We start from the raw sequence: 12,320 nt of genomic DNA, 5'->3' as shown, positions 1-12,320 counted from the left end.
CAATGATAGCTAAAGCAACCTCCACCTTTTAATCTTATGTAAATCCTTGCTGATTGGCTATTATTGGAATTGCCTGCCTAAAGCTATGTGTGGATCCCATAGTCTTAAGAGGTAGGCTCCCACCTGGCCCTCAATATCCCCAAATTAATCTTTTCTAATCTCTTTCATTTATGTGTGGCCTCCTTCAGAGCCCAAACTCTGAATCTGAACCCTGAACCACATGAGATGTGAAAGAAATTCACTACAAACGAGCCCAAATGTGGGACATTCACCTCCTGCCACTGGCTATTCAACCCGACTGTGCCCCACACAGGCCTGGTCATCCCCAACTGCCCTCCTTTCCTGGCCTGATTGCCTCTTACTATCTCTTCCCTAACCCCGCCATTTTTATTTTATTTTTTTTGTCCAGAAATTCATCTGGAAGGTCTGGCAGTCTAAATAGCATATTCCCCTTTTATTATTATAGAAGATGTTTCTAGTTTCCCTCAGTCTGCTGCCCCTGAGCAGGTTTCATTACTGTGGGGACAACAATTCAAACATAGTTTATGGAAAAGAGTTAGTGAATGTAGTGAATATACCCAGAAGCTTTGTGTAAATGTCACATTCCCAGCATAGCAAAGGCTGGAGAATCTGCCAAACCTCTAGTCATCTTTTCAATATGGAATAAAAAAGCAGGTTTATTTCTGGATTATGATGAGTGTTTAATATTAGGATCTACAATTCTTGATGCAAATATATGTAAGGAAAATATTATTGATGAATGATAGAAGTGATGTGTTAAATAATAGTACACGTTATGCAGTGAAAACAATAATATAAACATATAGGCATTTTTAGAAGAGGTTATATAGTTTACTTTTATTGAAACATTAATCAGCATAATTTCAATAACTGAAAATCCTTTAAACATGAGTTTGAAAGTCAGAAGCAAGATAAACACATATCACTGTTACTAAATATTGTTCTGAATATTCCAACTAACACTTTTAGAAAGAGATAGAAGTATAAAATATGTTAATGCTGCTTTTTTTTTGTAAAATGTACTTTATCTATCAAAACACTTAATAATAGGTCACTAAGATATGTAGTTATCTAAATGCTCAAACCTTAATGGTTTTCATATAAAAATGACACAATTATTTTTATCATACTTATATTCAAGAGAACACCATATGAAAATTGCAAAGAATATACAGGGGGAAAGAATAAAATTTAATTTTGCATGAAATATATTTTCAAACATATCAGTATACCCAATAATCAAAGCAATGTCATATTAAAACAATAATTCACAGGCAGACCAGTAGAACAAAATAGTGTATATTTACGTGTCTGTATCTTTCTATGTATCCATGTAGTATCTATCCATATACCTTATTTGGTTTGTTATTCCTCACTCAAGAATATTTTTTTTGCATTGATTTTTTGAGAGAGAAAAAACTATGTGAAAGACAAATCAGTTGGGTGACTCTCAAGCACACATCATCTTGGGGAAGGGATCAAAACTGCAACCCAGGTAGGTTCTCATGATCAGGAATTGAACTCAAGACCCTTTGGAGTGCAGACCACTGATCACTCATAACTGTCACCTCTGCCATCCAGCTCACCACCAATTGCCCCCCTTGTTAGCCTGCTCACCTCCAACTGAGGAGAGCAGCCAGGGCTATCCAGGTATCTTTTTATTTCCATCTATCTATCTATCTATCTATCTATCTATCTACCTACCTACCTACCTACCTACCTATCCCTTCATTCATACATCCACCCATACATCCATCAACCCTGAAAGCTAAATAGAAGATTCACTTGAACAGGAAGGAATTTAGATTTTGCCAAGAAAAAAATGCAGATACTACTTGGAGATGCAGTGTCCCAAATTATAAATAATTTACTGCATTCAGGTCCTCATTTACATAAAAAAGCTAACCTTAGAAAATATAATTCTATTTGAGTTAGTAAGAAAGTCTCAGAAATGTCACATTTAAATATCCATTTATAAATATCGCCGGCTACATGATGCTGTCCACTCTCACATTAAGTATGGCCAAATCCTTTGTCATGCCAGATGTGGTGTACGAGTCCAGATGTGCAGTTCTTGCAGAGAATGTAGGAGTCACAGGCTCATGGTTGCCCCAGATGACTTCTGGAAGACGTAAAATGAGGAAAGCAAAACTTCTTCCTTCAGAATATGTAGTCTAGTGCATTCTGCTCCTCACAGATGCCTAATCATCTCACTGTTTCAAGTTCATTCATTACTGAGGGCTCTAGGGGGAGGGGTGCTGATGGTGTAGGGGGACCCAGTAATGGGTCAGACATATTTTTTTTCTCCCAGCAGGAACCTCTCTTCCCAGGTGTGTGGACCCAATATTGAGAGTACTGTGCCAATTCCCTGCTTCCCAACCTGCGCTACTCTGTACTGAGGAGGAGAAGGGAAAGGAAGTGAGAAGTAAAGCAATAAAAAGGGACAGGGAAAATAGCCCTTCAGTTTACACAGATGCCAAAGACTTCAGTTGGGAAGTTCTCTGTCCCACCATCTAGGAATGAATAAAGCTCAGTTGGAGTCTGAGTCAGAGGTGTCCCCTGAGGAAGATGAGCTGCAGCTGCTGTCGTCTTCATTGCTACTGCTGGAGTCTGAGGAGCTACTGCTGGAGTCTGAGGAGCTACTGCTGGAGTCTGAGGAGCTACTGCAGGAGTCTGAGGAGCTGCTGCTTTCTGCCTTTTCCTCATGCTCCTTCTTTCCTTCAGAACCCCGCGAGGCATGAGAAATGTCCCCATTTGTCTCTGAAGATGCCATTCCGGGATCCGGCCCCTGGTTCTGTGCAAGCCCTTCTTGCAGAGTCCTTGCTGATGGAGATTGCACTTCTGTCTTGATGATCTTGGGGTCTGGGCCTCTACGCATTTTTATCTTACGCTTCCCAGCGCTTCTCTCTCTAAAGGCAGCATACTCTTCAGGAGACAGAGTCTTGAGCCATTTATCCAGGTCCACCGTGTACTGTTTCTGCAGCTCCTCAGCCTGCTGCTCATAAAGCTCCCTCTGGTCCACTGGGACACGCTGCCAGAGTCTGCAAATCTCCACCATGCGCTGCATCGGGGGCAGGCCTTGCAGCTCCTCACTGGACCACACATCCTGGTGGAACTTGTGGTATGCATTCATGGGGGGCTTCTCAGGCTCTCCACGAAATCTTATGTCCCCCCAAAGATCATTTTCCTGGGAAGACTTCAGTTCTTTTTCATCTCTCTTAAACTTCTTGTGGGCTCTGCTTCTTCGGCTCCCTTTGGAGACAACAGAGGTCTTGGAGTTCTGCTCAGGCTCAGGGTGGTCTTTCCTGAACTGAGCCAGTTTCTCCTGAAACTGCTGTTTCTCCTTCTGAAAGTCTTCCATATATTTCAGCTTCATCTCCTCTGGGAGCGCCTTGTATTTCTCAGACATGACCTTGGTCAGTTCCTGGTTGTTGAGTTTGGGGTGCATTTGGGAATACTCAGGCCGCTTCTCCTTGTAAAAGCGCATGTAAGAAGTCAGGGGCTGCTTGGGCATGTCTGGATGTTTCTTGTACCTTTTGCTTTTTTTGGAATTTTTAACATGTTCCTTAGCTTCCAGGACTAATTCTGTCAGAGTCCGATACTTTCTTATCTTCCTAGAAATGTCTAACCACTTGAGTTTGCACATTTCACCAGAATAACCTTTAAAAGCTACTTTTCCCCAATCCATACGTGACTGGGTAGTTTTGAATGTGTGTTCGTCATTAGATGGCAGATTATTCTTCAGGCGGTCCAGTAACATCACAATGTCTTCCTTAGGCCATTGGTCTCGGCCATTAGCCAATGCCATTTCTAGGAGTTTGGGCCACTTATGAGGTCCCAGTTACACAAGCACAGCAGAAACTCAAATGTCTTCAATCTGTAGATTTAGCAGCTGAGATACTTTGGAAGTTTTGCAGTGTGTGTTCTATATTTCTGAGGAGAAATAGAAGAATGAATGAGAAAATCACACCTCACTCGGGATATGCCCCTCATCCAATTAAATTGCCTTAACAAAATAAATGACAAATGACCTGCCTACCTCTGAAGTAAAACTTATGTTTTCTTTCCATAGGCTACATTTGTACTTTTCAAAATAGTCACACTAGCTTTCATTCTAGACTGCCTTTTGCCAGATCTCACCAAGAGAGCAACTGGCTCCTCAAGGCCCAGTGTAAGAGAAAAGCCCTGGGAAGAAGAAAATATTTTAAATGAAAAGAGAAATGTGTAAAAGGCAGAGGCCTGTTGCTCTCTATTGCCTTGAGTGTGGTCACCTTCTACGTGCAGCTCAGGTGTCTGTGACAGAAGGTACAGGTTTTACATAAAATAAAACAGGCTGAGGAGACTTGCACTCCACTGTGGCCTTTTTCTATGAGTGAATCTTGAACTTGTTGTAAATGGTGAATTTATACATTATCTGGAGTGCAGGGGGGATGAATGATTCCTAAGGGACAATTTTGATTCTTCCTTCAAGTGCTATGAATTGAATAAAAATTATGGAATATTTATAATTTTATTTGGTTAACTTTCCTTCATCCTTAAGCATCTGTCACTTTTGCTGTTCTACAACAAGTTCTTCTAATTAAGCTTTAGAATTTATGCCAATTATAAAAATACTGGAAATATAGAATTTTCTTTCTAGGTATCCCAATTTGAATGCCCAAGGCACATAACATAAAAAATTATGTAAATGTCAAAGCAGTAAGAGATTAAAATTCTCTAGCTCAAAGTAAACTAAAAGTAATTACATAATTATTGTTAACTAGCCAAATTGTGTTTTCTTTTTCTTTTTCTTTTCTTTCTTTCTTTCTTTTTTTAAATATATTCTATTGATTTTTTACAGAGAGGAAGGGAGAGGGATAGAAAGTTAGAAACATCGTTGAGAGAGAAACATCGACCAGCTGCCTCTTGCACACCATCCAGTGGGAATGTGCCCACAACCAAGGTACATGCTCTTGACCAGAATCGAACCCGGGACTCTTCAGTCCGCAGGCAGATGATCTATCAGGCGTCTTCAAACTATGGCCCGCGGGCCACATGCGGCCCGAAGAGGAGTCTGATCCGGCCCGCCAGGTTTTTTGGGCAGTGAGCGCAGCCGAGGTGTTACAGTAGGAATTAGTAGTTCATATAGTCCGGCCCTCCAGCTCTCTGAGGGACCGTGATCTGGCCCCCACTTTAAAAAGTTTGAGGACCCCTGATCCCCTGAGCCAAATCTGTTTCGGCCAAATTGTGTTTTCTTAAGAGAATCTTAAGCCTACAGACAAATTAAATTACTATATATGCATTTATTTATATATATTAAGGAAAGAAGTGAGAACTCATATACTTACAAGGGTGTGCTCACCTTAAGATTGTATAATCGATCTCATAGGAAAACTCACACAGTTGGGTCAGGAGTTTTGACTTCTCTGGGTTCTTGTATCCAAAACCAGCTATAACCTTCTGAGTTTTCCAACCAACTTCAAAAGCCTGCAAACAGAATGAATCCGGCTTTTGAGACACAGTGATAAAGGGATCCCTGAATCTCCACCCTAATTAGATTGCTATAGTGTGGAATACAGATAGTAACTTCATTGATTAGATTAATTTCCTTTGGAATTTCCAGGAATAATCTATTTACTTCTCACATCCTTGGCATAGATTTTTAACCATTCCCATTCCTGCTTCTACATCTGACTTTATTTGGGCATGGTACTGTATTTGAATATAGGTCCTTCCCTTCTGTGCTCATTGAGTCTTTTCCTTTTATCTAGAACTCCTCTGATCTCTGGGATGGCTGTTTAAATTTCTCATTCCTGCTCAGGAAGCCTACAGGAATAAGGTTCAGGACCAAAAGGGCCTAATAGATTTGGTTTGGTTTTCGCTTGCTGGTTTTGATTGGTTGGTTCTTTTCCCCACTGGGATTATTTCCCCCTTTCCCTTTGGAACACTAATTAGCCAGGCCCGCATGGCTCAGTGGATGAGCATTAACCTTGGAACTAAAAGGTCAGAACACATGATTGGGTTGTGGGCTTGATTCCCAGTGGTGGGCATGCAGGAGGCAGCCAACAAATGTATCTGTCTCATCATTGATCTTTCTATTTCTCTCTCCCTCTCTCTTCTCTGAAATCAATAAAAATGTACTTAAATATAAAAATGTGCCTGATAAGGTAAAAAAATCAGAAACTGACCACATGAGCCTTAAACAAATATATAGCAAACAGGACTTATGCACGGTTTTTCCAACTAATTGAACACTTTTTAGGTTAAGATGTATGAAGACACTAACATGCATATAACATGTTGAATATTTTACGTGTTTATGATTTTCATAATTGCATAAAATTAGAGAAATGTTTTTTGAGAACTAAAACATCTAGTAGCAATATGGAACTAAAATAAAAACTAATCAGATAGCTTACACAACAAATATCCATATATTAAAATTGCTCTAATCATAGATATTGATTTCATTTCAATTATCAAGGAAATCTATTTGTCTACTTAGAGAACTTGAAAGCACTCCAACAGGTAAATTGAAAATATTTGTAATAAGAGAAAGAAGGCATGAAGATATTTATTCCAAAGGAAAACAAAAAGAAATTTACTCTAAATTCTATACTCACCAGTGTGTCCTAAGAATGATCACCTGTGGAAGTTCTGTCGCTATTGGTGCCAATAGGAAATCTCTGTGCTCAACTGGCAGCTCTAACTTCAGTCAGTCTACCCTGGTGAAGAAATGAAGTGGCCTCTGCACAGATGTGCCTTTTATATGATCCCACCCAGGTAAGGCCACACCCATTTGCTTACATTGGATTATGTCTTCAAAAGGAAGTAACCAGCTTGGCCTAAATAGATTACAGATAGTAGTAAGATGGCTGATTGGTTTACAACACACAGAAAACATCATTTGGCCTCTTTCATCCTAACAGAATGTAAATGAAACTTTCAAATATAGTATTATTAACTATATTCACCATCTTATAGATGCTGTAGAAAATTATGTTTGAGGTGTCATGTTACCTGTATTTTGTTGGCACTAATCACAATTTAACAAATTACTGATTCCCCTACCATGTAATTTGTTTCCCTAAATGTTAAAATGTTTGGGAATTTAGGTATGATTTTTATAAATAGGTGAAATGAAAGTAATCTAACTTTCCTGGAAAATTGAAACATGAAATCTAAATGAAACTCACCTTTTAAAATTTATGAAAAATGAATGTTAAATCCATCAAAGCCCACATTTCCTAAAAAGAGGTGAAGTACCTGCCCTCTTACTCAATGAATAGGATTGTAAATTAAGGTAAGGGTCATTGACTAACAATGATCCTGAAATTAATTCTGGAAAAATTATCTCAGACATTCCTCAACATGTTGCAAGTCATCTATACAAGCACATAGGGGAAGAAGTTTTATTTTTAAGCAAAAATCAAATATTCTGTGGGCAGGATTCCCATGGTCACAGTTGGATTCATGGTTGGGCCACAGACCTGACATGCTGTCTTGGTCCTCAGTAAGGGGCTTGTAGGACACAACCCATCCATGATTCTCTTTTATTATAGAATTGTTTCTATCTCTTTCACCCTTTTCCTTTCTCTCTTTTAAATCAATAAAAATAAATTTATAAAATAAATAATAAATCAATAAATATAGTAATTAAACCATCATAATTAAGTTTTGCTAGGTACCAAGTAACTTCTCAATTCCCCTTCCCCACACCAGTTTTCAATGGTAAGACAAATCTCCAAGAATAGGAGATTATAGGTCAGTAGAAAAGATGAATTCATGCAGAAAAAAAATCATAACAGCTCAAATAAGGAAGAGGAATGTTTGTACAACTGAAGAAGAAAACAAAGAGCAGATAACTGAACCTGAGAGTCCTTTCTCATTTGATATCCTATGATGACTTACTATATTTATTTTTGTGAATATGTTTTCTTATTAATTTCAGAGCAAGGAAGAAAGAGAGAGCTAGAGAAATAGACACATCAATGATAAAAGAGAATCTTTGATCAGCTGCTTCTTATAAGCCCTCTATCAGGGATCAAACCTTAATGCCAGGCAGGTGCCATGACCTGGAATCAAACCCTGACCTATTGGTTCATGGGTCAAAGCTCAACCACTCAGTCACACCAGCCAGGCTAGTTATTTATTATTTAGGTAGTAATGAGATCGCAAGATTATGGAATTTTAAAATTCTGTGTGACATAATCATAAATCCAGGGAATAGTACTGCAAGTGATTCTTGGACAAGTCCTTGTAAGGGACAGCACCATGTAACAGCACTACTGCAGTGCAGCCTCTCACAGAATTATTTGATTTTTGCTGAAAAATGAAACTTCTTTCTCTTTATGCTCCCACAGATGATATGCAACATGTTGAGGAATGTCTGAGATAATTATACCAGAATTGATTTTGTGATAATTTGCTGGTCAGTAAACCTTATATTCACTTACAATGCTATACATTGATTAAGAGGGCAGGTACTTCACCTCTTTATCATGTATGTGGCTTTGATGGATTTATCATTTATTTTCAATACTTTTTAGAAAGTGAGATTTATTTTACCTGGCCAGTGTGGCTCACCCATGGTTGAACATTGACCTATGAAGCAAGAGGTCAGGGTTCAGTTACTGGTCAGGCCCATGAAGAGGTTGTGAGCTTCATCCCCATTGCGGGCCTTGCAGGAGGCAGCCAATCAATGAGTCTCTCATCATTGATGTTTCTTTCTCCCTCTCCCTCTCCTTCTCTCTCTTCTCACTCTCCCTCTCATTCTCCTTCTCACTCTCACTCTCACTCTCCCTCCCACCCTTCCTCTCCTTCTCCCTCTTCCTCTCCTGTCTGAAATAAATAAATAATAAATAAAAATATATTTTAAAAATAATCTTCTCCTTTCTGACTGTATGGATACATATTTTAGAAAAAATAAAGATTTTTGAGAAAATACATTGGCTGTCCTGTCTTCATGGATATTGCAATTAAATATGGAATTGCCATTTGACCCAGTGATCCGACTTCAAGGAATATATTCTAAGAAACCAGAAACCAGAAAGACTGTATGCACCTATGTTCATAGCAACACAACTAACAATAGCTAAGATTCTGTAAATGCTCAAGTTCCCATCAGTAGATGAGTGGATAAAAAAGCTTCAGCACATTTATACCATGGAATACTAGGCAGAAGTAAAAAAGAAGGATCTCTTACCCTTTGACACAGCCAGGAGGGTACTGGAGAATGTTATACAAAGAAAAATAAGCCATTCAGGGAACACAAATAATCACATGGTCTACTCATAGGTGGAATCTAATTTACCAAAATAAACAGATGGACAGAGTGGTTCTAGAGACTTAGAAGCTTGAGAAAGAGTGTGGAATCTTGGAGGGAATGCAGAGAAAGGTGGTGGCTGGGAGGTGATCAAACAAAGAACTAGTAGGCATATATACATAACCCAAGGACACAGACAATAGGGCGATGAAGGTCTGGGGCAAGGGTCATGGTCTGGCTAGAGAGGTTCAATGAGAAATAAAAAGGGACATATTTAATACTTTCAACATTAAAGATGACAAAAGGAGACTAAGGTGGCAATGACAGTCACACATATTCTGGGCTTATCTTTCCTCTTTCTGACCTCTCACCAGGGCCCTGCTTGATGAAAGTAGGGCTTTCCTGAGCTCCCCTTTTCTGAGGACTGTTTTCCTGATTTGCACCTGGCAAGCTCCAAGTAGAGTGTCTGGGGAGAAGAGAACTCTCCAGACAATTGCTGGTTCCTGCTTTTCACCTCCATCTGGCTCTGCAGCCTCCTGGGCATTTCTCCCCTCATGCCCTGGTGTCCTGGCAGCTGCATTTTTCTGTGCTGTGGGGGATCAGGGAGACTACCCTTTGCCTAGGGCTGTGTGGTGGAAACACAGACCTACCTTCAGAAGCCTCTGCAGGCACTTGTGCCTGCCTGTCTTCTGAGCTGCTCTTTCCTTCCACATGAGGCCATAATCACCCTCATCTTCCCAAGGCTTCCTTGCCATCTTACTAGGTTCTTCATATCAGTGCTTTGCCATTGGTTGAGGTATCTCCAGGGTTGGAATCGAGGAGGAACCCTGAGCCCCTTTGCAGCCCACACCTCCACTCACTGCTCCCTGGTACTTCTGAGCTTTCTGCTCTGACTCAACTCACCTCCAGGGAAGTGTTTGCATCCTACAGTTGCCCTCAGGCAACAAGGCTGTGCCACCATACCTCCCTTTGCTAGGCTAGCTAGTTAATGCTCCTTCATCTACTTTTCATTTCCAACCGTCTCCTATTTACTTCTCTAAATCTCCCGTCTCCTACAGAGTCTTCTCCAGTTATACCACCCAATGGTTTTCCTCTGCTTTACCCCCATATTAGTAGCATTTCTGAGTTATGACTAAACAGGAGTTCTCTAATAGTAAGCATTGAGAGAACTAAGCACACTTTTAACTTGACCTGGAAGAAAAGCATATAGAAGATTCATCAGGAAAATTTTGTAGAGAAAGGAATTTATATATTACAGTGTAGAGCTATAGGACATAAAACAATGTGGTGTTGGTATTAAAAAGAAAGAGAGAGAGAGAGAGAGAGAGAGAGAGAGAGAGAGAGAGAGAGAGAGAGAGAGAGAGAGAGAGAGAGAGAAAAGATTCTCTCTTAGCCTTTACCCTTTGGCAGTATAATGAGTACAGTCTCCTGAGGAGCCTCCAGGATTCCTTGGCACTGCCAGTCCCTTCTACACATAGCCTTTTTTAAGCTCAGGGACAACCGCTCATCTTCCTCCCTAGAATGCCTCCTTGTGCCTGGCCATGGCTGCTCCTGAAACTTTCCAGGGATAGTGGAGCCTAAGGATTTTCCTCAGCCTTTCTAGAACCAGTTCTTGGGCAATAGGAGCTGTTTCCTCTCACAAGTCCCAGGAACTAGTGCCTGGGTGCTGTTCCTACAAGAGCTGGCTTCTCTGTTCCTATGGCCCCACCTACAGGTAATAGCCCTGCAGGACAGCCTAGGGAAATGGGGATTTCTCTGGTTTGCTGCAAGGTGACCAGAGGGACCTGTTCTCTATCTAGGCCTTGAACTGGATTTCTTGGAGCAGGGACCCCCACTTGTAGCTACATGCTGGAACCAGGGACAGTGCCTAACCTCTTAAACTTGGCAGTGGCCTAACATGGACCACAGGTTCATTGTCCCTGAGCTAGATTTCACAGCTGCGTGTTCCCTTAATGGCTCTGCTGGGATCTTGGGACTAACTTCAGCTTGATATACTCAATATTTTTCAGTAGATGGACTTGGACATATAATAAAATAAAAAATAAATTAATTAAAAAAGAAACCCAAGGACATTAGCTGGTTTAGCTCAGTGGATAGAGCATTGGATTTGGACTGAGTTAGTCTGACAAGTGATTTAGGTCAAGGTCACTTCCCTGGGATGCTGGCTCCTCCCAGGCCAGGGTCCTGGTTGCGGCCCAATTGATGTGTCCTCTCACATAGATATTTCTCTCTGTCTTTTGCTTTCTCCTCTAATATCTCTAAAAATCAATGGAAAAATATCCTTTCAACTCTCTAAAAAATAAATGTGAAAATACCCCCATTTGAGGATTATAAAAACAAATAAAACAAAAATAGCACTTTGAATTATTACTAATCACATTAGATATCAAGAAAAAAAGATAACTGTAATTCACAAACACGACTAATATTAGGATGACAGATTCCCCTTTTTAAACTGAAAGATTATTCACATCCTATATGCAAATACCACCAACAACCTTCATAACTCTCCAGGCACAGATAGGCTCAGCCCCCTAATGTTCATGTCAGCAACCTCTACGTGGTCTAACCATCCTCAAGTGGGGGGTGGCAGAACCCTAAGTATAGATGAGGTGAGTGGCGCTTGAGAATGCTGACATTCTGGACCACAAATCAGCTCACAGCAAGCCAAGACCCTGAGAGCCTGCTTCTGCCCTGGCTCCTCCATTCTACAGCAACCAGGAAGGACTATGGATTCTCAGCCACAGGAGAGCTGCTGTGTGTACATGCATATATTTGTATGTGTGGAGGGGACATGTTTAAATAGACAAGGTGAAATTCCCTGCCTGTCATCACCACACTTACTAGGCTTTCTTTCACTTTTTAAGTTTTTTAGTAAAAACAAAAATATAACCCATAGATAGAAACATATTTACAATACATATAGTTCATAAAGAATTTGCATCCAAAGAACTCTTGCAATTTCAAAGAAGACCAAACATCCAATGATTCTTGTACAATTTAAAGGACTTGAGTAGTTAATTCACTAAAGATGACATATGGATGGCTACTAAGG

The 12,320-nt window shown here is 40.2% G+C and overlaps 1 protein-coding gene across 1 annotated transcript; it reads right to left on the bottom strand.

The window, feature by feature from the left end:
• Window positions 1-2,551: 2,551 nt before the first annotated feature.
• On the bottom strand, window positions 2,552-10,020 carry LOC118713752 (upstream-binding factor 1-like protein 1). Its single transcript, XM_036428649.1, has 2 exons — window positions 9,916-10,020; window positions 2,552-3,847 (listed from the first exon to the last, which is right to left on the bottom strand). Exons 1-2 carry the CDS (start codon window positions 10,018-10,020, stop codon window positions 2,552-2,554), a joined length of 1,401 nt encoding a protein of 466 aa, XP_036284542.1.
• Between the last annotated feature and the right edge of the window lie 2,300 nt (window positions 10,021-12,320).

Source organism: Pipistrellus kuhlii, unplaced genomic scaffold (assembly GCF_014108245.1).
Source record: "Pipistrellus kuhlii isolate mPipKuh1 unplaced genomic scaffold, mPipKuh1.p scaffold_m20_p_9, whole genome shotgun sequence".
NCBI classification, from domain to species: Eukaryota; Metazoa; Chordata; class Mammalia; order Chiroptera; family Vespertilionidae; genus Pipistrellus; species Pipistrellus kuhlii.
The sequence above is the reverse complement of the archived record's forward strand: the minus strand, read 5'-3'. Positions and strand labels throughout refer to the sequence as shown.

Coding starts and splice junctions, on each gene's coding strand:
- LOC118713752 (XM_036428649.1), bottom strand. CDS start 10,020: ATGGCAAGGAAGCCTTGGGAAGATGAGGGTGATTATGGCCTCATGTGG. Junction 3,848..9,915: donor GCCTGCAGAGGCTTCTGAAG/GTAGGTCTGTGT, acceptor GGACCTCATAAG/TGGCCCAAACTCCTAGAAAT.